The 25,711-nt window shown below is 43.0% G+C and overlaps 4 protein-coding genes across 7 annotated transcripts in view; 2 read left to right on the top strand and 2 right to left on the bottom strand.

The window, feature by feature from the left end:
* The window catches only part of LOC134816176 (COMM domain-containing protein 4-like), a 38,542-nt gene extending 26,922 nt beyond the window's left edge, over positions 1 to 11,620 (bottom strand). The window contains exon 1 of the mRNA XM_063824956.1: positions 11,597 to 11,620. The gene's annotated coding sequence lies outside the window, so the exon portion shown is untranslated. The remainder of the gene's footprint in view (positions 1 to 11,596) is intronic.
* Positions 1 to 25,711, bottom strand: part of LOC134815298 (inositol polyphosphate 5-phosphatase OCRL-like) — a 114,681-nt gene that overhangs the window by 46,247 nt on the left and 42,723 nt on the right. The gene's annotated exons all lie outside the window — the stretch shown is intronic.
* Positions 14,646 to 17,528, top strand: LOC134815017 (protein Red-like). The gene is given in 7 exon segments (XM_063823451.1): positions 14,646 to 14,694; positions 14,975 to 15,059; positions 15,361 to 15,502; positions 15,808 to 15,927; positions 15,930 to 16,826; positions 17,004 to 17,131; positions 17,291 to 17,528. Coding segments are annotated over 7 exon segments (1,530 nt in total). The 5' UTR covers positions 14,646 to 14,675; the 3' UTR covers positions 17,430 to 17,528.
* LOC134816173 (DNA polymerase zeta catalytic subunit-like) lies at positions 17,985 to 25,646 on the top strand. Of its 2 annotated transcripts, none has more exons than XM_063824949.1 (7): positions 17,985 to 18,184; positions 18,386 to 18,500; positions 18,618 to 18,831; positions 19,105 to 19,215; positions 19,419 to 19,479; positions 19,685 to 19,833; positions 19,963 to 25,646. In XM_063824949.1, exons 1-7 carry the CDS (start codon positions 18,002 to 18,004, stop codon positions 25,538 to 25,540), a joined length of 6,411 nt encoding a protein of 2,136 aa, XP_063681019.1. In that variant the 5' UTR covers positions 17,985 to 18,001; the 3' UTR covers positions 25,541 to 25,646. The 2 variants fall into 2 exon arrangements, with proteins under 2 accessions (XP_063681019.1, XP_063681020.1); XM_063824950.1 differs by having other exon boundaries at positions 18,621 to 18,831; positions 19,963 to 25,640.

Here is a 25,711-nt window from a genome sequence, read left to right as displayed (position 1 = left end):
CCTCAGTCCTCGTCCTCAGTCCTCCTCCTCCTGGGTCCTCCTCCTCCTCTTCATCCTCCTCCTCTTCCTCCTCGGTCCTCAGTCCTCCTCCTCCTGGGTCCTCCTCCTCATCCTTCTCATCAGTCCTCCTCCCCAGTCCTCTCCCAGTCCCCCTCCTTTTCCTCCTCCTATTCAGTCCTCCTCCTCATCCTCCTCAGTTCTCCTTCTCATTTCTCCTAAGTCCTCCTCCTCCTCTTCATCCTCCTCCTCTTCCTCCTCGATCCTCAGTCCTCCTCCTCCTGGGTCCTCCTCCTCATCCTTCTCATCAGTCCTCCTCCCCAGTCCTCTCCCAGTCCCCCTCCTTTTCCTCCTCCTATTCAGTCCTCCTCCTCATCCTCCTCAGTTCTCCTTCTCATTTCTCCTAAGTCCTCCTCCTGAGTCCTCCTCCTGAGTCCTCCTCCTCTTCCTTCTGAGTCCTCCTCCTGAGTCCTCCTCCTCCTCCCTCTCAGTCATCCTCCTCAGTCATCCTCCTCAGCCATCCTCCCCAGCCATCCTCCTCAGTCATCCTCCTCAGTACTCCTCAGTCCTCCTCCTTCTCAGTCATCGTCAGTCCTTCTCCTCAGTCTCCTCAGTCCTCCTCCTCCTCCTCGGTCCTCCTCCGTCCTCCTCCTCCTGGGTCTTCCTGATCCTCCCCAGTCCTCTTCCTCCTCCCCTCCTCAGTCCTCCTCCTACATAAATGGACACCTAAATTGCTAAATAAAATGTTCAATTTTTGCTGTTATAGGGGGGATCATGTTTTTTGTCCGTTCGGTACCCTATATTTTCAAAACGGACAAAAAATAGAGCGGACAAAAACGGACAAAAATGGACAAAAACGGACAAAAATGGAAATAACATTTAGATGCTTCCTCCTCCTACTCTTCCTCCTCCTCCCCCTGGGTCTTCCTAATCTTCCTCAGTCCTCTTCCTCCTCCCCTCCTCAGTCCTCCTCCTACTCCTCCTCCTCGTCCTCAGTCCTCCTCATCAGTCCTCAACAGTCCTCCTCCTCCCCAGTCCTCCTCCTCCTCCTGAGTCCTCCTCCTGGGTCCTCCTGGGTCCTCCTCCTCCTCCTGGGTCCTCCTCCTGGGTCCTCCTCCTCCTCTTCATCCTCCTCCTCAGTCCTCAGTCCTCCTCCTCATCCTTCTCTTCAGTCCTCCATCCTCCTCCTCAGTCCTCCCCCAGTCCCCCTCCTCCTCCTCCTATTCAGTCATCCTACTCAGTCCTCCTCCTCCTCCTCCTCCTCTTCCCTCTCAGTCATCCTCCTCAGCCATCCTCCTCAGTCCTCCTCAGTCCTCCTCCTCCTGGGTCCTCCTCCTCCTCTTCATCCTCCTCCTCTTCCTCCTCAATCCTCAGTCCTCCTCCTCCTGGGTCCTCCTCCTCATCCTTCTCATCAGTCCTCCTCCTCCCCAGTCCTCTCCCAGTCCCCCTCCATCTCCTCCTCCTATTCAGTCCTCCTCCTCCTCCTCCTCAGTTCTCCTCAGTCCTCCTTCTCATTTCTCCTAAGTCCTCCTCCTGAGTCCTCCTCCTGAGTCCTGCTCCTCTTCCTTCTGAGTCCTCCTCCTGAGTCTTCCTCCTCCTCCCTCTCAGTCATCCTCCTCAGTCATCCTCCTCAGCCATCCTCCCCAGCCATCCTCCTCAGCCATCCTCCTCAGTACTCCTCAGTCCTCCTCCTTCTCAGTCATCGTCAGTCCCCCTCCTCCTCCTATTCAGTCCTCCTCCTACTCCTCCTTCTCAGTCCTCCTCCTCCTCCTCTTCCCTCTCAGTCATCCTCCTCAGCCATCCTCCTCAGTCCTCCTCAGTCCTCGTCCTCAGTCCTCCTCCTCCTGGGTCCTCCTCCTCCTCTTCATCCTCCTCCTCTTCCTCCTCGGTCCTCAGTCCTCCTCCTCCTGGGTCCTCCTCCTCATCCTTCTCATCAGTCCTCCTCCCCAGTCCTCTCCCAGTCCCCCTCCTTCTCCTCCTCCTATTCAGTCCTCCTCCTCCTCCTCCTCAGTTCTCCTCAGTCCTCCTTCTCATTTCTCCTAAGTCCTCCTCCTGAGTCCTCCTCCTGAGTCCTCCTCCTGAGTCCTCCTCCTCTTCCTTCTGAGTCCTCCTCCTGAGTCCTCCTCCTCTTCCCTCTCAGTCATCCTCCTCAGTCATCCTCCTCAGCCATCCTCACCAGCCATCCTCCTCAGTCATCCTCCTCAGTACTCCTCAGTCCTCCTCCTTCTCAGTCATCGTCAGTCCTTCTCCTCAGTCCTCCTCAGTCCTCCTCCTCCTCCTGGGTCCTCCTCCTCCTCCTCCTCCTGGGTCCTCCTGGGTCTTCCTGATCCTCCCCAGTCCTCTTCCTCCTCCCCTCCTCAGTCCTCCTACTCTTCCTCCTCGTCCTCAGTCCTCCTCATCAGTCCTCAACAGTTCTCCTCCTCCCCAGTCCTCCTCCTCCTCCTGGGGCCTTTTCCTGGGTCCTCCTCCTGGGTGCTCCTCCTCCTGGGTCCTCCTCCTCCTGGGTCCTCCTTCTCCTCCTCAGTCCGTCTCCTCCTCCTCCTCAGTCCTCTTCCTCTTCTTCCTCCTCCTCCTCCCTCTCAGTCATCCTCCTCAGCCATCCTCCTCAGCCATCCTCCTCAGTCCTCCTCCTTCTCAGTCCTCCTCAGTCCTCCTCCTGAGTCCTCCTCCTCCTGAGTCATCCTCCTCAGTTCTCCTCCTCCTCCTCCTAGGTCCTCCTTCTGGGTCCTCCTCCTCCTCCTCCTCCTGGGTCTTCCTGATCCTTCTCCTCCCTCTCAGTCATCCTCCTCAGTCATCCTCCTCAGTCATCCTCCTCAGCCATCCTCCTCAGCCATCCTTCTCAGCCATCCTCCTCAGTACTCTTCAGTACTCTTCAGTACTCTTCAGTACTCTTCAGTACTCTTCAGTCCTCAAAATTTTTGTCCGCTAATGTCCACCAATGTCCGCTAATGTCCACCAATGTCCATCCAAGTCCGCCAATGTCCGTCCGGGTCCGCCAATGTCCGTCCGAGTCCGCCAATGTCCGTCCGAGTCCGCCAATGTCCGTCCGAGTCCGCCAATGTCCGTCCGTGTCCGCCAATGTCCCAAAAAACACGTCCGTTGTCTCATAGAATCCAAAAAGGACAGGACATAGGCGGACATAGGCGGACATAGACGGACATAGACGGACATAGGCGGACATAGGCGGACATAGACGGACATAGGCGGACATAGGCGGACATAAATGGACACCTAAATTGCTAAATAAAATGTTCAATTTTTGCTGTTATAGGGGGGATCATGTTTTTTGTCCGTTCGGTACCATATATTTTCAAAACGGACAAAAAATAGAGCGGACAAAAATGAACAAAAACGGACAAAAATGGAAATAACATTTAGATGCTTCCTCCTCCTACTCTTCCTCCTCCTCCCCCTGGGTCTTCCTAATCTTCCTCAGTCCTCTTCCTCCTCCCCTCCTGAGTCCTCCTCCTGAGTCCTCCTCCTCTTCCTTCTGAGTCCTCCTCCTGAGTCTTCCTCCTCCTCCCTCTCAGTCATCCTCCTCAGTCATCCTCCTCAGCCATCCTCCCCAGCCATCCTCCTCAGCCATCCTCCTCAGTACTCCTCAGTCCTCCTCCTTCTCAGTCATCGTCAGTCCCCCTCCTCCTCCTATTCAGTCCTCCTCCTACTCCTCCTTCTCAGTCCTCCTCCTCCTCCTCTTCCCTCTCAGTCATCCTCCTCAGCCATCCTCCTCAGTCCTCCTCAGTCCTCGTCCTCAGTCCTCCTCCTCCTGGGTCCTCCTCCTCCTCTTCATCCTCCTCCTCTTCCTCCTCGGTCCTCAGTCCTCCTCCTCCTGGGTCCTCCTCCTCATCCTTCTCATCAGTCCTCCTCCCCAGTCCTCTCCCAGTCCCCCTCCTTCTCCTCCTCCTATTCAGTCCTCCTCCTCCTCCTCCTCAGTTCTCCTCAGTCCTCCTTCTCATTTCTCCTAAGTCCTCCTCCTGAGTCCTCCTCCTGAGTCCTCCTCCTGAGTCCTCCTCCTCTTCCTTCTGAGTCCTCCTCCTGAGTCCTCCTCCTCTTCCCTCTCAGTCATCCTCCTCAGTCATCCTCCTCAGCCATCCTCACCAGCCATCCTCCTCAGTCATCCTCCTCAGTACTCCTCAGTCCTCCTCCTTCTCAGTCATCGTCAGTCCTTCTCCTCAGTCCTCCTCAGTCCTCCTCCTCCTCCTGGGTCCTCCTCCTCCTCCTCCTCCTGGGTCCTCCTGGGTCTTCCTGATCCTCCCCAGTCCTCTTCCTCCTCCCCTCCTCAGTCCTCCTACTCTTCCTCCTCGTCCTCAGTCCTCCTCATCAGTCCTCAACAGTTCTCCTCCTCCCCAGTCCTCCTCCTCCTCCTGGGGCCTTTTCCTGGGTCCTCCTCCTGGGTGCTCCTCCTCCTGGGTCCTCCTCCTCCTGGGTCCTCCTTCTCCTCCTCAGTCCGTCTCCTCCTCCTCCTCAGTCCTCTTCCTCTTCTTCCTCCTCCTCCTCCCTCTCAGTCATCCTCCTCAGCCATCCTCCTCAGCCATCCTCCTCAGTCCTCCTCCTTCTCAGTCCTCCTCAGTCCTCCTCCTGAGTCCTCCTCCTCCTGAGTCATCCTCCTCAGTTCTCCTCCTCCTCCTCCTAGGTCCTCCTTCTGGGTCCTCCTCCTCCTCCTCCTCCTGGGTCTTCCTGATCCTTCTCCTCCCTCTCAGTCATCCTCCTCAGTCATCCTCCTCAGTCATCCTCCTCAGCCATCCTCCTCAGCCATCCTTCTCAGCCATCCTCCTCAGTACTCTTCAGTACTCTTCAGTACTCTTCAGTACTCTTCAGTACTCTTCAGTCCTCAAAATTTTTGTCCGCTAATGTCCACCAATGTCCGCTAATGTCCACCAATGTCCATCCAAGTCCGCCAATGTCCGTCCGGGTCCGCCAATGTCCGTCCGAGTCCGCCAATGTCCGTCCGAGTCCGCCAATGTCCGTCCGAGTCCGCCAATGTCCGTCCGTGTCCGCCAATGTCCCAAAAAACACGTCCGTTGTCTCATAGAATCCAAAAAGGACAGGACATAGGCGGACATAGACGGACATGACACCCCCCCCATCATATCTGTTTAAAACAGTAAAAGTCAAGTTGAGGATTGACTTTCCTAGTTAATTTAAAGGTTCAAACGTTTGGGAATATAATAATGTTGGTATTTGTATCTGCTGCAGCAATAATATCGAAATATCATTTGTCTAGAAAATTTTCGCCACTTCAATAGATATTGGATCGGCAATTTGGTGAGTGAGTGATGAAATGGTTTGGTCTGTGATTGAGTGAGGGGCGATGTGAAAGTTGTGGTAAGTCCAGGTGTTATTATTGTTGATGGATTGAGATCCCAGGATGATACTTTTACAGCGTAATTTAACCAAAGCTACAGAAGTAGTGAGGATTTCCCCATTCTCATTTAGAATCCGTTTATGTATGCTATTCCACAATTTGGAGGCTATATAAAGAAAAGTGTTGGTTTTTCTTGGGAGGATTATGACATTGCTTGTATCACGTTTTGATGAGTCTATAGTACAATACAACGAGTATGGAGTGCGAAATTTCATAATTCGAAATATCTCAGATATACAGTGGTATTTGTACAAGTTTTGAACAGTAAGCAATTTTAGTCGATTAAAAATGGGCTTGGTGTGCTCTTTTTCGAAAAAAGCAGCTCCTAACCTCTGTTTTGTATAAGGTCTGGCTCGTGCACAAGTGGCATGTTTGTCGAGGTATGCATTTAGGTCTCCAAAAAGGATTCTTATACAACGTTTCTGAGTTATGAACAGCTTATCGTTTGGTTGGTCTTTGAGAGCTGAGCCCCAAACACTTATTCCGTAAGCAAGATGTGATTCCAATAATGCAGAGTATATTTTTTGGTAGTGTTCCCCTGGAACTGAATGTTTAATCCTGTTAAGTGCTCCTGTAGTGGATCTAATTTTTTTTCTTAGATATTCTATATGTGGGCCCCAGCTAAGTTTTTCATCAATTACTACACCAAGAAATTTGGTGTTGCTAACCTTGACAATTTTGTGTCCATTTATAAATATTCCTTGTGATTTGTCATGTTCATTGGCATACGGCCTAACCCTGGCGCAGGTTTCATCAGATTCGTATGCAGGTAGAAAATGTATGTAGCAGCATTTAGACATATTTATATGTAAGAGATTACTTCTCATGAATTTGCATACGAAATCAAGAACTTTATTGGCCTTCAAGTATGTTGCTTCTTTGGACGGTCCAGTGATAAATATATTTGTGTCATCAGCATAGAGCACAAATTTGCATTCATCGCCTTTGTAACAGTTTATTATGTCGTTCATATATAATAAGAAAAGTAGAGGGCCTAGTATGGAACCTTGGGGAACTCCATATTTTACATTCATAGTCTCTGATGTAGTGTTGAGAAATGAAACATACTGTGATCTATCGGATAAATAGCTTTTTAGAAGTCCTAGAGCTAGACCTCTAACCCCATAATTTTCCAGTTTCCTCAGGAGAATGCCATGGTCAAGAGTATCAAAAGCTTTGCTTAGGTCAATAAAGATTCCTAGAACATGATTACCACTGGATGTTGATGTTGTGATTGAATGAACTGATTTGTGGAGTGCATGTGAGGTTGAGTGGCCTTTTCGAAAACCAAATTGTTCATTACTGAGAATGTCATTAGCAGTGAAAAAGGTATAAAGCCGTTTGTATATTATTTTTTCAAATATTTTACCAAAGATTGGCAATATTGACACAGGTCTATAATTTTCAATATTTTCTTTATTATCTTTTTTATGGATAGGAGTTACTTTGCCTATTTTGAATATGGATGGGAACGTGCCTTTTTGAATACATGTATTATACAAATTTGCTAATATGTTGGATAAGAGATGAGCCGGTTTCTTGATAACTGCTATTGGTATATCACTGGCTTTTCCGTTAACGAATTCTTGAATTATTTCAAGAATCTCCTCAGGATGAGTTTCTTCTAGATGTATTGAACTGTTGACTGATTTCGACATAAACTCAACAAATGATTGCATTGGTTGGATAGACAGTTGGTTCTCGGACAAAACCTTCTCATTTAAGGCCACAGGGGGGGGTCCGAGGTCGATTTTGAGATTTTGAGATATGTTGTAGAGCTCGATCTAAATTTTCAAATGCTTTTGTCCTTACCGAAAACAAAGTTTCCTATTTGAAGATATCGCGCGTTGAATTTTGAGGTTTACCTGTAATTCTATTGTAAATGAAAACTTTAAATGAAATCGTGTTCAAAATCTATCTTCTTTTTCAGTTTATGACTTAGAACCTTGTAACTTGGCAACAATGTTCTTCAAGGTATTTTGAGTTTTTGTTATGTAACGATTTATGATATCTTGCTCCAAAGCTGAGATATGAGGTTAACCATGAGTGCGGGTTACAAAATTTAAAATGGTTAACCTCATAATAAGAGTTAGGAGCAAAATTACAACAATCGTTACATAACAAACTTTTAAATTTATGTCAGGAACATAAGTTCCAAATTTGAGGTGAAATGGATAAAAACTCTAGGAGAAGATAGATTTTGAAGTCAAAAATTCGAGGTTTTCAGGAGAGACAAAAAACTGTTTTTTATGTTATGTGATTTTTGAGTATTTTGCCTTTATTTGTATATTTTTCAAAGTTTAACTGCTGAAATAACACAAAAACAATAAAAACAAAGCTTATCGTAGTTTTCAGTTGTAATGGCATCAATATTTCTGCCCTCCATTATCGATTTATCAAAAAAATGAGGTTAAATGAGAATTAGTTAACCTCATTTATAAAAAAAAGTAAAATAGCTACAGAAAAATGAGTGGTGGCAAAGTATCCACCACAAAAATATATATTGATTCAAAGCATAATGTTTTTTTGCATTTTTTAAAGCCTCGACCCCCCCCCTGTGGCCTTAAATTACTAGCTAAAGATGTAAAGTAACTATTGAATTTGTTTGCAATTGTCCGCCTACAAATTACTCTAGTCCCATCTATAATGAAGTCATCTTTTAGCTGATTCTTCTTTTTGCCACGAAGCTCGTTAATTTTTTGCCAGGTTTTTTTGGAGTTATGGCTATTTTTCTCAAACTTTTCAGCATAATACCTGGTTTTGGCAGTTTTTATGGCAATTTTAAGATATTTTGAGTAGTCCTTGTAAACATTATGTCTTTCCAGATCCCCATCTGGAATTAACAATGTTTTTGTTTTTTTCCATTCAAAATAAAGTCTGGCTTTTTTCTCCACAGAGTTGATAAGGCCGTTTGTGATCCATGGATTTGTTATATTATTTCGTTTGGTGGTTTTTGGTGAAGCCAATTTGCAAGATATATCTATCTTTTCTTGAAACAGATCCATGAAGGATTCAAAAGAGTCACATCTGTGGTAAAATGTATCTATGTCGTTTTCAATTTCTTCACAGAGCTTATCAAGGTTTGCATTACTATAGTTATAATAAATGGTTGTTTTTTCAGGTGATTTATTCTGTTCCGAACTAGTATCAGAATTCATTACTTGAAGGCAGAAAATGGGCTGGTGATGTGAAGCACTATCCTGAATTACTCCAGATATAGTTGATGAGTGAATGTCATTAGTGTGTATGTTATCAATGCACGTTTTTGAGCAGTGGGGCATTTGGTGTGTGGGAATGGATATTGTGGGCGTAAACCCGTGACTATAAATAACTTCTTCGAATATATCTTCATCTGGGCCTGATAAATTGGTTATGTTAACATTGAAGTCCCCTAATATGTATGCTTTATGTCCTTTCAGTGCAGTAAGAACTTCTTTATACTGTGCATTGAAGTTAGCAAGTGGATTGCTTGGTGAGCGGTATACAACTCCAACTGTTACTGGTTCTGGAGCATTACTTATTGTTACGAATAGGGACTCAAATTGCTCTGTACAAACAGATAACTTTTCAATCACACTAAAGTTAAAGGAGTTGTGAATGTAGAGAGAAACTCCACTTCCTTTACTTTTTACCTGTTGTGTCTTATTAGAAACGAAGCGTTTTTGGTAACATGAAGTATAGTCTTTAATTTGGTACAGCTGACTATTACAGGGATCAATGTTTGTTTCTGCTAAACCTATCACAGAAAATTTGTGGTCTATGCAGGCTAATTCTAAGGCCAATTTGTCAAAGTTAGTACCATTTCCATCAATATTTCGAAAGTAGTGTGAGAATATGCGCTTTGATGTTGTTTGAGGAATCTGCTTTATGAGGTTGTTGAAGTTTTTAGTAGAATATGATTGACAGTTCTCAAGAGTTTTTGAGATTGTACCTATTGAGTCTATATAGTCGTGAGGTTCATTGTCAAGTAGTTCGTTGTTTGAAAAGTGAGGTGCTTGATAGAATGGATTATAACGAATTATATCATGATTTTGAATACAATTTGAGCAGTAAGTTTTTTCTCTAAAAGTGGCAATGTTTTCCTGTGTTTTACATCTCTTGTGAATGATGCAATCACACTTATTGCAATTTATAAATGGGTGTCCAGCACGAATAGGTTTGCTGCAGCAGATACAGTTCTCACATATATTTGTTCTATTCATGGTTTCGGAGCTCTTTGAACACGTGAATTGAACATCCCAACTTTACTCCTAGCAATATCACTAAATTGGCGCCCATCTATTGGATTGCGCTGTATTTTATCCACTATTAGCCTAGACAACTTAAAGATACCAGTAGACCCAAGATGGATGGCATCACTTTTATCCTTGAAACGACCGAACTGGTCAGCTGGTTTACCATCTTCACCAACAAATTCATTAAAATCTAGAGTTCCCACCCTTGGGTTCATGTCAACATATTGAAATATAAGTTTGTTAAAATATAATGCTTTCTCGTTCAACCAGCCAAACTTAGTGGGTAGTACTGGCGAAACGGTAACCTTGGAGTATGGACATTTACGACATATATCATCAAGTTTTACCTTGAGATCACTGGCACACTGCTCGATATTTGAGCTCCGTTTCTTAATATCATTTACTCCACAATGAATAAAAATATTTCTGTAACCTTCACACAAACTTGGGTTAATCATATCAATAGTAAAACATTCTACCCTTTTCCCTGGCATTTTATGACCGAAACGTCCTTTCCCACTACCGAATTTCAAGAATCTGGTGTTGGAGTCTCCTATTATTATTGTTGCATTTTCGTTGTTAGATGTAACATAACGAAATGTAACACTATATCTTTTCTCACGTGTGGTTGGAGATTGATCTATTTGATGTTGCCAAACAGACTGAGATTGCTTACTCATAACATATAGACTTTTTCCAGTAGCTGATACAGTTTTGGTTTCAGATCCTTCGATTTTACTGAATAGAACATCACAGGTACTGCCTAGTGATATAGTGAAGATGTTACTATCAAACATTAGTGAGGCTTCGTTGTCCGAATGCTTCGGCAGCTCTGATTTCTCGTCAAGGTAGCGATTCACTAAACACTGATTAATGACACTTTCAGGGAATTTGGCCTGGATGAGCGAAACAAGTTCAGTTAGGGGTTCAGGGATGTTTTTGGATATAGGTTTTGCAGCTTTGGCTCCTGGATAGTTGTATGCATCCCCAAAGCTTATGACACCATGTCCTCTTTCTGAGTTTGCATCAAACTGTTCACTGAATGTGTCAAGGTATTCAGTGAGTTTATCCGAAAGTTCTTGGGCAACAAAATCTGGTGTGAATGACTCAATGTGACCAATGGAGGTGTCTATAGGATTTTGCACTGTATGTAAGTCAATCTTAGGATCTGGTTTTTCGATATTGATATAAGGAAGGCCTATTTGGAAAGAAGGAAATGCAGTGTTACGTGGTACATCTGGAGTTGACATATCTGATGGTTTCATGTACTGATCAATGGAGAGAGTCAGGGTGTTAAGCTGGCCACTGATTGATTTGAGAGTGTCATTGTGCACCTTATCTCTCTTAAGAATGCTATTTTGAATAGCCTGAAGGGATTCATGGAGGGTAGCATTTCCAGAAATGGAGTCAGCAGCTACGGAAGAAGCAACTGCTGCTTCATCGATGGGGTTGTCACCGATAGACAACCTTTTACCCCCTATTACTGCACATACTTTCTCTGACAGAGAAAGTAGGGACAGAAGGCCGTCTGCCAGGGTATATTTGTTAAGTGTTGAACAGTTTTTGATGATTGTAGGGGTCAACGTTGCAAATTGGTCTACTTCTACTTTCAAAGTACTACAAAAGTTCAGTTTGATATTGTCTACTTCAGATCGTAAGTTTTTTGAATGGGCCAAAAGAATTGTATCAAAAGGTGTTGAAGCATTGGTACAAAATGAAACAAAACTGCTTACGTCTGCTTCACAGTCCTCAGGGGTTCTGTTCTCTGCAACAGCTTCTAAGGATTCAGGTGCAGCAGGGGCTGATGTCTGATTGTCTTCAATCTGGGACCCCAAATCATGCCTTTCATTGTCATTTCCTTTGTTATCTTCCTGAAAGACATAATTTGAGGTACCCAGCCCCACTGGCTGTTGATCGGTTTGACCGGATTCCACCATTCTCAAAGTGAGATGGGGTTAAGCAAGTTCAAGATAGAGACTGCTCAGCGGTTTCGGGTCCTCAAATTATTTGTTATATAGTAGTGTTGAAAGTTTTTTCATCTTGCTACCAAGATGAAAAAACAGTGGAAGAAGCTATGGATCGTAGTCTGATGTACCAAATCCGATAAGGACAACAAATTATTCTGAGAAGAATCTTGATCTCTTGGGCTTGGTCCCTCTTCATTTAACCCTCAATCACGTTTCCGATCATTTGGCTGTGTCTGAGCAGACTTAACACAAATGCGTCATTTCACACAGATCCAATGAATCCTTAGCTACTTATACTCCATAGACTAGTCTATGATGGGGGGGTGTCACGTCCGTCTATGTCCGCTTGTCTCATAGAATCCAAAAAGGACAGGACATAGGCGGACATAGGCGGACATAGGCGGACATAGGCGGACATAGACGGACATAGGCGGACATAGACGGACATAGGCGGACATAGGCGGACATTAATGGACACCTTAATTGCTAAATAAAATGTTCAATTTATGCTGTTATAGGGGGGATCATGTTTTTTGTCCGTTCGGTACCCTATATTTTCAAAACGAACAAAAAATAGAGCGGACAAAAACGGACAAAAATGGACAAAAACGGACAAAAATGGAAATAACATTTAGATGCTTCCTCCTCCTACTCTTCCTCCTCCTCCCCCTGGGTCTTCCTGATCTTCCTCAGTCCTCTTCCTCCTCCCCTCCTCAGTCCTCCTCCTACTCCTCCTCCTCGTCCTCAGTCCTCCTCATCAGTCCTCAACAGTCCTTCTCCTCCCCAGTCCTCCTCCTCCTGAGTCCTCCTCCTGGGTCCTCCTCCTCCTCTTCATCCTCCTCCTCTTCCTCCTCAGTCCTCAGTCCTCCTCAGTCCTCCTCCTCATCCTTCTCCTCAGTCCTCCATCCTCCTCCTCAGACCTCAGTCCTCCCCCAGTCCCCCTCCTCCTCCTCCTATTCAGTCCTCCTCCTCCTCCTCCTCCTTCTCAGTCCTCCTCAGTCCTCCTCCTCCTGAGTCCTCCTCCTCTTCCCTCTCAGTCATCCTCCTCAGCCATCCTCCTCAGTCTTCCTCAGTCCTCCTCCTCAGTCCTCCTCCTCCTGGGTCCTCCTCCTCCTCTTCATCCTCCTCCTCTTCCTCCTCGGTCCTCAGTCCTCATCCTCCTGGGTCCTCTTCCTAATCCTTCTCATCAGTCCTCCTCCTCCCCAGTCCTCTCCCAGTCCCCCTCCTTCTCCTCCTCCTATTCAGTCCTCCTCCTCCTCCTCCTCCTCCTCAGTTCTCCTCAGTCCTCCTTCTCATTTCTCCTAAGTCCTCCTCCTGAGTCCTCCTCCTGAGTCCTCCTCCTCTTCCTTCTGAGTCCTCCTCCTGAGTCCTCCTCCTCCTCCCTCTCAGTCATCCTCCTCAGTCATCCTCCTCAGCCATCCTCCCAAGCCATCCTCGTCAGCCATCCTCCTCAGTCCTCCTCCTTCTCAGTCATCGTCAGTCCTCCTCCTCAGTCCTCCTCAGTCCTCCTCCTCCTCCTGGGTCCTCCTCCTCCTCCTCCTCCTGGGTCCTCCTGGGTCTTCCTGATCCTCCCCAGTCCTCTTCCTCCTCCCCTCCTCAGTCCTCCTCCTACTCCTCCTCCTCGTCCTCAGTCCTCCTCATTAGTCCTCAACAGTTCTCCTCCTCCCCAGTCCTCCTCCTCCTCCTGGGGCCTTTTCCTGGGTCCTCCTCCTGGGTCCTCCTCCTCCTGGGTCCTCCTCCTCCTGGGTCCTCCTCCTCCTCAGTCCTCTTCCTCCTCTTCCTCCTCCTCCTCCCTCTCAGTCATCCTCCTCAGTCATCCTCCTCAGCCATCCTCCTCAGTCCTCCTCCTTCTCAGTCCTCCTCACTCCTCAGTCCTCCTCCTCCTGAGTCATCCTCCTCAGTTCTCCTCCTCCTCCTCCTAGGTCCTCCTTCTGGGTCCTCCTCCTCCTGGGTCTTCCTGATCCTTCTCCTCCCTCTCAGTCATCCTCCTCAGTCATCCTCCTCAGCCATCCTCCTCAGCCATCCTTCTCAGCCATCCTCCTCAGTACTCTTCAGTACTCTTCAGTCCTCAAAATGTTTGTCCGCTAATGTCCACCAATGTCCGCTAATGTCCACCAATGTCCACCAATGTCCACCAATGTCCATCCAAGTCCGCCAATGTCCGTCCGGGTCCGCCAATGTCCGTCCGGGTCCGCCAATGTCCGTCCGAGTCCGCCAATGTCCGTCCGAGTCCGCCAATGTCCGTCCGAGTCCGCCAATGTCCGTCCGTGTCCGCCGATGTCCCAAAAAACACGTCCGTTGTCTCATAGAATCCAAAAAGGACAGGACATAGGCGGACATAGACGGACATGACACCCCCCCCCCCCTATGATAAATAGATAGCATCACATGACATTTGCAGGTTGCAAAGACAATGATGTGTTGTTTCACCACTGACTCTTCAAGGTCCAATATCTGTTAACTTAAAAACCCCTATATATCTGGGTTGATATATTGAGACCCTGTGCAAGGTTATGTATGTAGAATTTTTTTGTAAGTCGCGTCGGCTGACATCTTGGGTTGTACTGGATGTAACAAGTTTATTATCGGATGTCTACTTATATTTATTATGATATCATTATTCATTGTAATGGCAATAAAATTTAAATTTTGTTTTACTAAAAAATTTTGTTTTACTAAATTTAAAAGAATTGGAGACAATTCTGGCAAACCGAATTCTCTCAACGTGCTCTGGTGAACCCAGTGAAGTTGTTGAAAATAAGACAAAGTTTTCTGTTGAATAGGAAGCTGTTCACATACTTCTAGACACTCCATAATCAGACCAATTTTTCATGGGATCTTTTTCCACAAACTATCAAAAGTCTTATCAAAGCTAGAAAAGACAAATGGCGTTTTTTGTTGATTTCAACCTTTTTGTGTACTAATTCTCTTTTTAGTAAATTTTGTAGAAAAGTTTGATACTTGTGCACTCATTTTTATTATTTAGGATTTTTCTCAGTACAGTTTGGTTAAGCTCATGTTCAAATTTGTTTTTTATCATCAACCACTACATTAGTTTTAACCTAATTAAACCACAGATTTAGGTCTAGGGCTAAAACGACAAGAATAGACATGCCTCCTGTTGCGGAAAGTAAGTTGAATGAAATTTCTCATACCTTGCTGATTCTCTTTGATGTAGGTAGATACTGGGTTAACTTTAACTGTACCTAGTCCCTCTACTACTACTCTCCCCAATGCATATCTAGCTTGATATTTTCATTTATACATTGTACAATCCCTTAGAACCCTTCTGGTAATTATATTAGAATACATTGTGCTTACTGTGTATCTTTGGATAAGTGCGTTATTTGCAAATATAATTATAAAGTTGCTCTTCTAGAAAGTTAATTTAAATTTACAAACCTCTTCAGGCACTGATCAACCATTCTCAAACCCTGTTGCTCCTGCACATTTGGGCGATGCTGATGATGCTGAACAAGACAATCTGGTCACCACGTGAGTTCTTTATTGAACATACTCCTGTTTAAAATAGCTAAGAATTAATCATGTCTAACAACTTTATTTTTTATTTCATTTCATTCATGAAATAGTGGTGTCAATTTCAAACGTTTTGTAAATTACGCCCTTTTTATCACTTTGATAAAATTCCAAATACACATAATATGGCAATTGGCGATGATCCCCAGATTGTAATACATGATTGTAGTACAAAATTTATCTGCATTCATAATTTATTTATTGACAACAAATATGCCTTAAAGTTAAATTTTGAAGTAACTAAGAACAATTTTTGCAGGGCAAACTTAACGAATGCAGACTTTCGGAAAATGCTGATGACCCCAGCTCCTAAGCAAGCCAAAGTTAAACCACAAGTGACTATAGCGAATGTTGAAAAAGAAAAATTGAAAGAGCGGGAAAGGAGATTAAAAGAAAAGAAAGTAAGAGTTAATATGCAGTTTTATAACAATGCTTTTTGAAAGTCACACTAACATTTTGTTAACAGTTCATGTGTCAATTTACTAAGCCATAGGAAGTTTTCAATAATTTAAAAAATGCTATTATATATAATAGCATTTTTTAAATTATTGAAATATGTATATATATATACATATTATATATGGAACGTGTTCCAGATTGTGATTTTACAGTATGCCACCTGTCTTATTTGAGCTCACAGACAACCTTTTATTTCTCGTACTATTTATAGTCTGAACCACTTTAAATACTCATCACTTTTTTTCAGAAAAAGAAAGGTGAGTACTTAGAGTACAAAAAGACAACTGAAGCCAGGCAGAAGGAACTGGCTGAACTCTATCGGGACCGTGCTGGTGAGAGAGACAAGAGCAGAAGAGTTTTGAAATTGCCAGTGAAGCCAGTCAGGCTAACCAGTATGCACCTGCTGGGTCAAGTATTGCTTCAGTGGCCGACAGGAGGAAGCAGACCATTCAAGAATCCAAATTCTTGGGAGGAGATATGGAACATACCCATCTTGTTAAAGGTCTAGACTTTGCTCTCCTTCAGAAAATGCGAGAAGAAATCACACGAACTGATCACACAGAGGCTAAAACTCTAAAAAGTGAAACTGCAAAAACAGAAGAGCCAAAAAAAGCAGAGGAAGGAATTAAGTTTAAGACAAAAATGGGTCAATCAATATATCGTGCAGTTTTCGTTCACAAGCACCCAGAGAGAAACGAGCTATTTGCACAAAACAGAATGGCTTATCAGGTGGAACTTGATGATGAGTACGCGGAGACAGACATACCTACCACTCTAATCAGAAGCAAAGCTGAGGCCAAAGCCAGCATAGAGAAGAGAACACTAACTAATAACGACATTGTTATCAACAAACTGACCCAAATTCTATCGTACTTGCGTCAAGGTAACAGATATGGTAAACAGAAGTTCAAGAAGAAAGAGAAGAGGAAGTTCGAAACAAAAGCCCCCACGGGACCCGCAGCAGCAACAGAAGATGACATATTTGGAGGATTGGGAGAGTATGTGCCACCTGGACTGAAAAACCCTGGCAAGAAAATGGACCAAAAACCGATGACTTACTTCAATGAGGTAACAGAGAAGAGCAGGCAGGAGACAGAAGCAAAAGCGCAAGCAGCAGCACAAAAGAGGTCCACTGATGCTCGCCGTATGAGACTTGATGCTCAACAACCAGAAGACAGTTACATGGAGTGCTATCCTGGTGCAATGGAGGAGTCAGGGGCTGCGTATGATTCTGATGAAGATGCAGACTATACTAAGATGGACATGGTATGGCCTAGTTTCCTATTTTAATTTTGTTCCTAATGCGATTCAAAATTAATATTTCAAAGCCCATATGCATGTATGGGCTTTAATATATTAACCCATAAATCAGCTAATAATTTTAAGATTTTAATTCAACAAGACTCACTTTTAAATTTTGATTGTGATCGTAACCATTTGCAGGGAAACAAGAAAGGTCCTTTAACTCGGTGGGACTTCGAGGATGAGGACAAGTATAATGCCTACATGGAAAAGAGGGAAGCTATGCCAAAAGCTGCCTTCCAATTCGGCATAAAAATGAGCGACGGAAGGTTAGTACAGATGACTACTAGTACTGCGTTGACATAATATTTTCAATAATCAGTGGGAATCAGTTTATTATATTAATACTCTTACCTGTAACCTGGGCCGGGTCACATCGTTATATCTATTAACGGTTTCATAATGGTTTCATAATTCATTTTATGCAGGAAAACGAAGAGACAAAAACCAGTGGATGAGAAACAAAAGCTGGATCGTGAGATGCAGAGGATAAACCAGATGATAAACAAACGCAAAGCCGTGGCCAGTGGGGACATGGGAGTGCCCGAGAAGATTGGCAAATACTGAGGGACAGCAGCTAACGGTTTTGTTTATCTCAACTGCTTGTTAAATGTGAAGTTACTCAATTTGTACAGAATTAAAAAGAGTGAAAGTGAACTGGACTCAGATTGGATATTGATGATGTCCTGTTTAACGCTCTTCAGACCTTGTGGCAAAAAGACAAATTAGTAGATCTGTCAGCTCTTTGCAATAAATCTGCTAAGTCGGGACGATTTCAATTTAGTTTTTAAAGGAACGACCTACAATTGTGTTTGATCACGTCATGGTGTGGTGAATACTAAATATCCCTATATATTTTATATGTATATATTATTTATATGCGTGGATAATCCGAATAATGTAATAATTATTACAGCTTTAACTGTAAAATGGGTTTGACAGTGCAGTACCGTTGAATTCTTTGCGATTTGAACCCCTTATCCGATTCAGAAAATTGCAATTGTTTTATTTCCAATGCTCACCTGGTAGATATTATATGCATTTGTTTAACCACAATTCCATACTAGTTTCTTACTTAGTAAAACGCATTATACCAAGAATAAAGAACATCTCATTTTCATAACTACACTAATTTTAACATGATATTGATAATAAATATTGTAGCATGGGTGTTGAAGAAGTACAAAGAGGGCCGGGTATCACAATCAATGGATGAGTGTGTATATGTACAGAGATGTGTTTCAGTGGACGATTATCTAACAGCGCCTATCCCTCAATTAGATCACGTGACTTGCCCCTTATCTGGGCTCCCTATCAGAAGGGTAAATGTTCAAAACAGTGTGTACTTTCTTACTCGTCACGTTAGCAACCTAAGAACCTATGCCATGAGACTTTTTGACTTTCAGTTATTTACGTGTTCTGTAATCTGTACTGTAGCCGAGCAACAGCTAGGGAGCCGAGAATGATGGAGTTTTAATATTTTAATGGTTGATTGGTTGGTGTGAGCTTGTAATTTTGTCCAGGTACCAGTACTAAGAGTGTATGGAGCTACCCAGATAGGTCAGAAAGCATGTATACACATACACCGAGTATATCCTTATCTCTGTATTCCTGTTCACGAAATTCCTGGAGGAGGAGGTTAGTAACTCTGTTCTGAAGAAGATTGGAACAATTTATTAATTGTTATGCTATGACTTTCACTCAATAAACGCCAGCGCTTTCTTTCGCAGTTTTAAGAATGCAAACTAATTACAGCAGTTGTGGCTCAGGAGATTTTCACTGAGTTAGAAAGCTCCCTAAACAGAAGTTATGGTTCGTCAAACGGCCAGTTCGTCCACAACATCGTCCAAATATCTGGAATTCCATTCTACGGGTTCCACGAAGAGGAGGTAAAGTTTCTGAAAATATACTTCTATCAGCCGAGATACGTAAAACGAACTGCTCAGCTGCTACTACAAGGATCGCTCAGGTAACATTGCAAAAATACAAATAATAGATTTAAATGTGTTCTAGCATTATTTATGGACCTGATAGTCTTTCTTAGTAGACTCCCTCGGTAGACTCCCTCGGTAGACTGCTTAGCTCTTCTCTAACGAATATTGAGAAAAGCTCGATTTTAATTTAAACTGCTATTATTATAAATAAAGCTGTATTTCATTTAAGTATGGTCAGTTTGGTGTAACTGTGCCATAAAACAATCAGACTTCGGAATTTGTTGAAGCTGAATCCGGTTATCTTTCAGAGGAAAGTTGGTTCAGCCACACGAAGCCCATTTTCCGTACTCTCTTCAGTTCCTCACTGACTACAACATACATGGTATGAATCTCATCTACTTCAAGAGAGTGTTTTTCAGGTGTGTGATCTTACAAACCCTATCCATCCGTATTGAAACCTTTCTCGGCAGTTTTCCAAACATTCGCCCTTTACTTTACTTAAGGACACCCCTAAACACCCCTATTAAGAGATAAGATACGACCCACAACACTGTGGGTTATATAGTTATATCTTATCATTACCACTATAAGGGGTATTAGTCTCTACTGCCTTGTACTTCAGGGTAAAGGAAGATCAATATAACAAGTTAACTGTTGGTGAAGACACAAGTTATCTCCAACATGTAAGTATTATTATTATTATCTTAACTATTTGGACACGTCTACATTCCCCTACAAACTATCTCATACTGTAGTAAGATACCTTCTTACTATCTCATATTGTACATGTAGTAAGATACCTTCCTACTTCATTGTTTCCCAAGGTATCTTAGTTATGTAAGTTAGTACTGATATGTGTAAGTTAATACTGATAGTCTCTCTTGACAGGACATAGATGTAAACACGATACCACAAAAACACATGGTGAACCCAGAACTAGCAGTGAAGAAATGTTCCAGTAGTCTAGAACTTGATACAACAGCAGACTGCATCCTTAATATCAACTTTATCGATGTCAATTGTAACCCTGGACTAAAGTAAGTTTCGTGTACTTCCTAACATTAAACATTCCTGAGAAATCTGAAAAGCATTGAGAGTTTTGACATACCTTTCGAAGCTATATTACACAATATTATCATCCTGGTCACACATGATTCACTTTCCAGAGCGATTTGTGAGGAAGAACGACAGCGCCGTCACCAAGCTGGCAACTTCACCCCCTCCAACGTAACAGAAACCCCTCCCCGACGTAAAGCCAGCTTACCCCAGACAAAAAGATGGGAAGATAAACTTGGTAACATCATCCAAAACGCTTCCTGTTTGTCTCCTTCTTCACAGAAATATGACTCAGATGTCGTTGACTTTCTGTTGGATCTAAATGCTTCTCAGTCAAGTTCACAGTTAGATTTCATTGCCTCCCAACGTTCAGATTCTACACCCAGCAAACCGTCATCTCAGAGGTCAAATCCGTTGAGTCAGGGTAACCTTAGCATCTTTTGTAAAGAAGAAGAAAATGAGTCCAGTGAAGACGAAAATGAAATGTCTATTATGATGTCCCAAAGGGTGTTTTATGACACAGCTCCAGATAATCTGAATGTTGAGAACTCTAACACAGCACACACTGCCGTGCAATGCACTGACTCTGATGAGGATTATTTTGATGAAATCACTGCCAGTCAACTTCAACAATTAGACGGGAACAATGAAGTTGAGCCCAGTAAGGAGACAACTCGAAAAAGGAAGAGGTTAGGGGGAAGGCCTGCATTCGCCACGTCATCAAGCAGCCACACTAGTGTAGGATCATTCAATAGGGTCCTGAGAAATTCTCGTCGTGTCGAAGAAAATCTTTTAAAAGAGCAGCCGCAGAAGATTTGTACTAGAGATTCAGGATCTTCAAGAAAGCCCAACAAAAGTAAATTGAATCTTAGTATAAAAAAGAAGACGATCCCTGCTGATGCCATTGCGAGACTCCAACCAGATGGTAAAGAAGCGGCCTCTTGCTCTAAAAAGTCTCCTGAAGATAATGAAAATCCTGCTGATCGTTGTTCTTTAGCTTCCGTTAAAGACGTACCTTCCTCCAAAAAGAGTAGTAAGATTTCTGATTTCATTAATCTAACTCAAAGATCCCCAACAGTTAAAAATAATGTAAGCTCTGCAAGAAATTCTCCTAAGCTTGTGACGAAATTAGATTTTTCCCAAAACTCTCCCGACATAGATTTCAGTCTATCCCAATTTAATGACTTGAAGAATTCTCCTAAAACAACCCAAGAGAAAAGGTACAAAGGCCTCAGAATAGTTTCACCAGGATCTAATAAATCCGTTGAAACACGGCTGTCTCTGTCAAGGAGAAAGAAGAAAAAGAAAATCTCGGCTGCTCGTTCTAAAGAAAAAAATAATCTGCCTAAAACTCCGACAAAAGATAACCCAGGACAAAATCAGCCATTTAATGACGATGTTGTTATACCTAAAAAGTTGTTTTCACCTTCATCAGATTCTCCTAAAACTAAAATACTGAAAGCACTCGGAAGAATGGAACTGGAAAGACTTGATAGCGACCAGCTGTCCATTGATAGTTTCAATACGGAACCAGAAGACACTGTTTTAGGATCTTTAGGTTCTGAGAGTCCTAAGAAGAAAAAATCGCACAAAGATCCTTCTGGTGAAAATGATCATTCGATTAGCCGAGAAATGAAGATAATAGAACAAGAGCAACAGAATGTTGATAACAAAGTTCTGATGTGGCTCACTGAGAGTGAGTGTTCTCAAGATGAACATGAAGACGACTCAGATAGCCAGAAAATAAGTCCCGAAAAGGCTCCTGACAAGGCTCCTTACAAAGTTTCTGACAAAACTCCTGACAAAGTTCCTGACAAAGTTCCCGACAGAGTTTCTGACAAAGTTCCTGACAAAGCTTTTGCTTCTAATCTTGTTGCTGATGACAAGTTTTCTGAAACGCCACCAACATCTGCCAATCCCAGCTGTGAAACAAACCTTACAAGCAAGGCTAGCATTTCTTTTGAATTTTCAAAAGATAGTTTTAGTTATAGTCCCAAGTCACCTGGCTTATCGAGGAAAAGGAATGTAAGCAATGCTTCTAACAAATCCTCAATTTCCTTATTCGATTCTGTCAATCATGAAAAATACTTATCCAATGATTCTTCTACTGACATAATCCAACAATCACCAAAACATGATTGTAGCTCATCTGGTTCAACTAGACCTCCTTTTCAAACAGGCTCCCCCGATCTCTCAAAGATCTCTGTAGCCAGTCCAGTAATTCTATCAAGTTCTCCTGAAATATCCCATGTCTCTGAGGCTAGTCCAGCTCATCGATCAACCTCTCCAAACGACTCCAAGATCTCTGTCACAAGTCCAATAGTCTTGTCTGGATCAGAAGTTGAAAACAACTCCCTGCTGTCGACACCAAGAAACATCGAGTTTGACACATCCATGTTCTTTAGTCAATATCAAGTCGATGAAAATACTGGAATTGTTCGTGAGCCTGAAGTTCAGAACTTGAGATATAAGATCAGTCCACCATCATTTCTAGATTGTCAGAAATACATTCAGCAACCTCGTGAAAATTCTAATATTTCTGCAATTCAGCCGTATTACAGTTCATTGAAAGATGTGCCCGATGCCATTAGGATTGGTGCCAAGCACATTAATTTGAAACACTTGGATACGCTTCCTGACCAGATGTTCTACCCGGAATGTGAAAATGATTTGGGCATATTAGGGCTTGAGAGTTGGGAAGGAGTCATGGAGGAAAAGTATATAAAATCTGAAGTTAGCTTGGTATCTAAGAAGTACAGTTTTAACCCACCAAAACTGTCAGATGCTAGATTATGGCTGATGAAAAAGAAGAAATCTAAAATATCTTTGAATGAATCGCAAACCACCTCATCTTCTGTGTCAGAACAAAGCAAAGTTAAATACCCTTCTGGTGAATCTGATTATCTACTCTCTCCCGAGAATCTGAAAAGCAAAGATGAAACTGAATCGCTTCCTTCTGGAGCCTGTTCTACGCCTATCAACTCAAAAGCGAAATTTTCTAGCCTCCCAGACAAGTTTATAACACCCATTGCCCCTAAAAATCCTATCTCTCGGTTTAAAAAGAAAGTTAAGTTTTCTCCTAGGAACGATTCTTTAAAGCCACCAATAAGTCCGACTCTGGCCATGAACTCTCAGATATCCCATTTATCCAACAACGACTCCTTTAAGTTTGCCATGACTGTACCAATGGGAGACAGCACCAGATCTCACATAGTTCAACATCTCACTGTTATGAGCATCGAAACATTCGCTAGCTCTATCGGAGACAAGAAGTCTGATCCTAGATATGATCCTGTTATATCAGTATTTTACGCTCTTTATAACGATAGTAAGGATGGTATTACAGAAGGCTCTATAACAGTTACTCCTCCATGTAAACCAAAATGTGTCCCTCCTTACACTAACTTTGTGGACAGTGAAAGTGAGGTATTTGAAGAAATATTTAAGATTGTTCACGAGTACGATCCTGACATTCTTGTTGGATACGAAATCAAAACATCTTCTCTCGGTTACCTGATTGAAAGAGCAAACGTCATCGGTTTGAATTTCCAAGCCAACATTTCTCGATTTCCTGAAGAAACAAAGGATGTTAAAGAAGAGGGATCAGAAGAGGGCCCCTCTAACTGGTGGGTTACAGTTTCTAACGAAATACAACTGGCTGGAAGGGTCATCTTAAACTTATGGCGGCTTATGAGAACTGAAGTTAACTTGACTAACTACTCCTTTGAGAGCATTGCTTATCATGTGCTTCACGAAAGAATTCCTAAACTTCCTATGGCTACCCTTGACTCATTCTACCAAGACCCGAAATTTTATTTTAATTTTGCAGACTATTTTATCACCAGAACTCGTAGTAACCTGAGGCTGTTACTCGATCTCAACATAATTGTCAGGACATCTGAAATGGGCAGGCTGTTTGGTATTGAGTTTTTTAATGTGTTATCCCGTGGTTCCCAGTACAGGGTGGAGTCCATGATGTCCCGGCTAGCCAAACCTCGTAAGTTTATCAGTATTAGTCCAAGTCCTGAGCAGCGGGCCATGATGGCTGCCCCAGAGCTTATACCCCTGGTCATGGAACCGGAGTCTAAGTTTTATGGCGATCCTGTTGTGGTCCTGGACTTTCAGTCGTTGTACCCGACCATGATCATTGCTTACAACATGTGTTTTAGCACATGCCTTGGCAGAGTGAACTATCTTGGAACCTACGGAAGCTTTCCATTTGGTGCAACTCATCTCACTGTTCCTCCGAATCTTTTAATGAAATATCAGGAGCACATTTTTGTTTCTCCAAATGGTGTTGCTTTTGTTGAGGATTCAGTGAGACGAGGGGTGCTCCCAATGATGCTTAACGAAATACTGGAAACTAGGATCATGGTCAAACAGATGATGAAACAGCACAAGGACGATAAAGCACTGTATAAGATGCTGGATGCAAGGCAGATGGCTCTGAAGCTGATAGCAAATGTCACGTATGGGTATACCTCCGCTAACTTTTCAGGTAGAATGCCCTGTATTGAAATAGGCGATTCTATTGTCGCTAAGGGAAGGGAGACGTTGGAAACAGCCATAGATTTGGTTAACAAAACTCCAAAATGGGGAGGAAGAGTGGTGTATGGAGATACTGACAGTCTTTTTATCCTCTTTGAAGGTTGTTCTCGAGCGGAAGCTTTCACCAGAGGGCAGCAGATAGCTGATGTAGTGACTGGAATGAACCCTAAACCAGTTAAGCTGAAATTTGAGAAGGTTTACCAGCCGTGTGTGTTACAAACTAAGAAGAGGTATGTAGGTATGAAGTATGAGACAGTAGATGATCCTGGAGAATATGAAGCTAAGGGTATTGAAACTGTGAGACGAGATGGGTGTCCTGCTTCAGTTAAAACATTGAAACGAGCCCTTCATATATTGTTCAAATCACGTGACATCAGCTCAGTCAAAACATTTGTTCAGAATCAGTTCCTAAAGATAATAAAGAACAAGATCTCGGTGCAGGACTATATATTTGCTAAAGAGTATCGAGGTAAAGACTCATATCGACCAGGCGCATGTGTACCCGCACTGGAGATAGCAAAACGTAGGATAAAGACTGACCCAAGAAATGAGCCGTTTGTTGGTGAGCGGGTACAATATGTGATATGTTATGGAACACCCGGACTACCACTGATCCAACTAGTTCACGAACCTGCTGACATCCTGTTCTCCAGTAACCTCCACATCAACACCATCTACTACATCACCAAAGCGATAGTGCCACCTTTACAGCGAGTGTTTGGTTTGATGGGAGTTAATGTGATGGAGTGGTACAACGAGCTACCACGTGATCTGCGGACACACTTCTCTGGTGCTACGACTCGGGGTAAACACACTATATCTCACTACTACCATACTAAACACTGTCCTTTCTGTGATAAGGTTTCTGATACACTTTGTGTTTGCTATCTGGATCGGCAGAAGGCGGGGGTTTTGTCCCAATCTCAGCTGTCTCTGCTTAAATCTCAGGAACAGTCAGTTTTTATGATTTGTTCAGATTGTTCGAATGTTCCCAGTGTTGTTGCTAATCCTGATGCGTCACATAATCGAAACTGCGTTAGTTTTGTATGTCCGGTTTTGTTTAAAAGAATCAGTATCAGAAATAGAATTTCAGAAAGACAGGTGATCAAGGACGAAGTTTTTAAATTGTATAATTGGTAAAATTTTTAACGTTTGATAATGTTTTTATTGCATAACATATTTATTAGAATGAACTGTTTTGTTAATTTGTTTGTAAAACTTCGTTTTGGATCTTCATTATATTTATTCACATCTTTCTCGTTTCTTCACGGAGGTAGGACACAGTTCCGCCCGTACATTAAAACATAATGA

This window comes from Bolinopsis microptera, chromosome 5, assembly GCF_026151205.1.
Source record: "Bolinopsis microptera isolate Bmic1 chromosome 5, MBARI_Bmic_1.0, whole genome shotgun sequence".
NCBI lineage: Eukaryota > Metazoa > Ctenophora > Tentaculata > Lobata > Bolinopsidae > Bolinopsis > Bolinopsis microptera.
The sequence above is the reverse complement of the archived record's forward strand: the minus strand, read 5'-3'. Positions and strand labels throughout refer to the sequence as shown.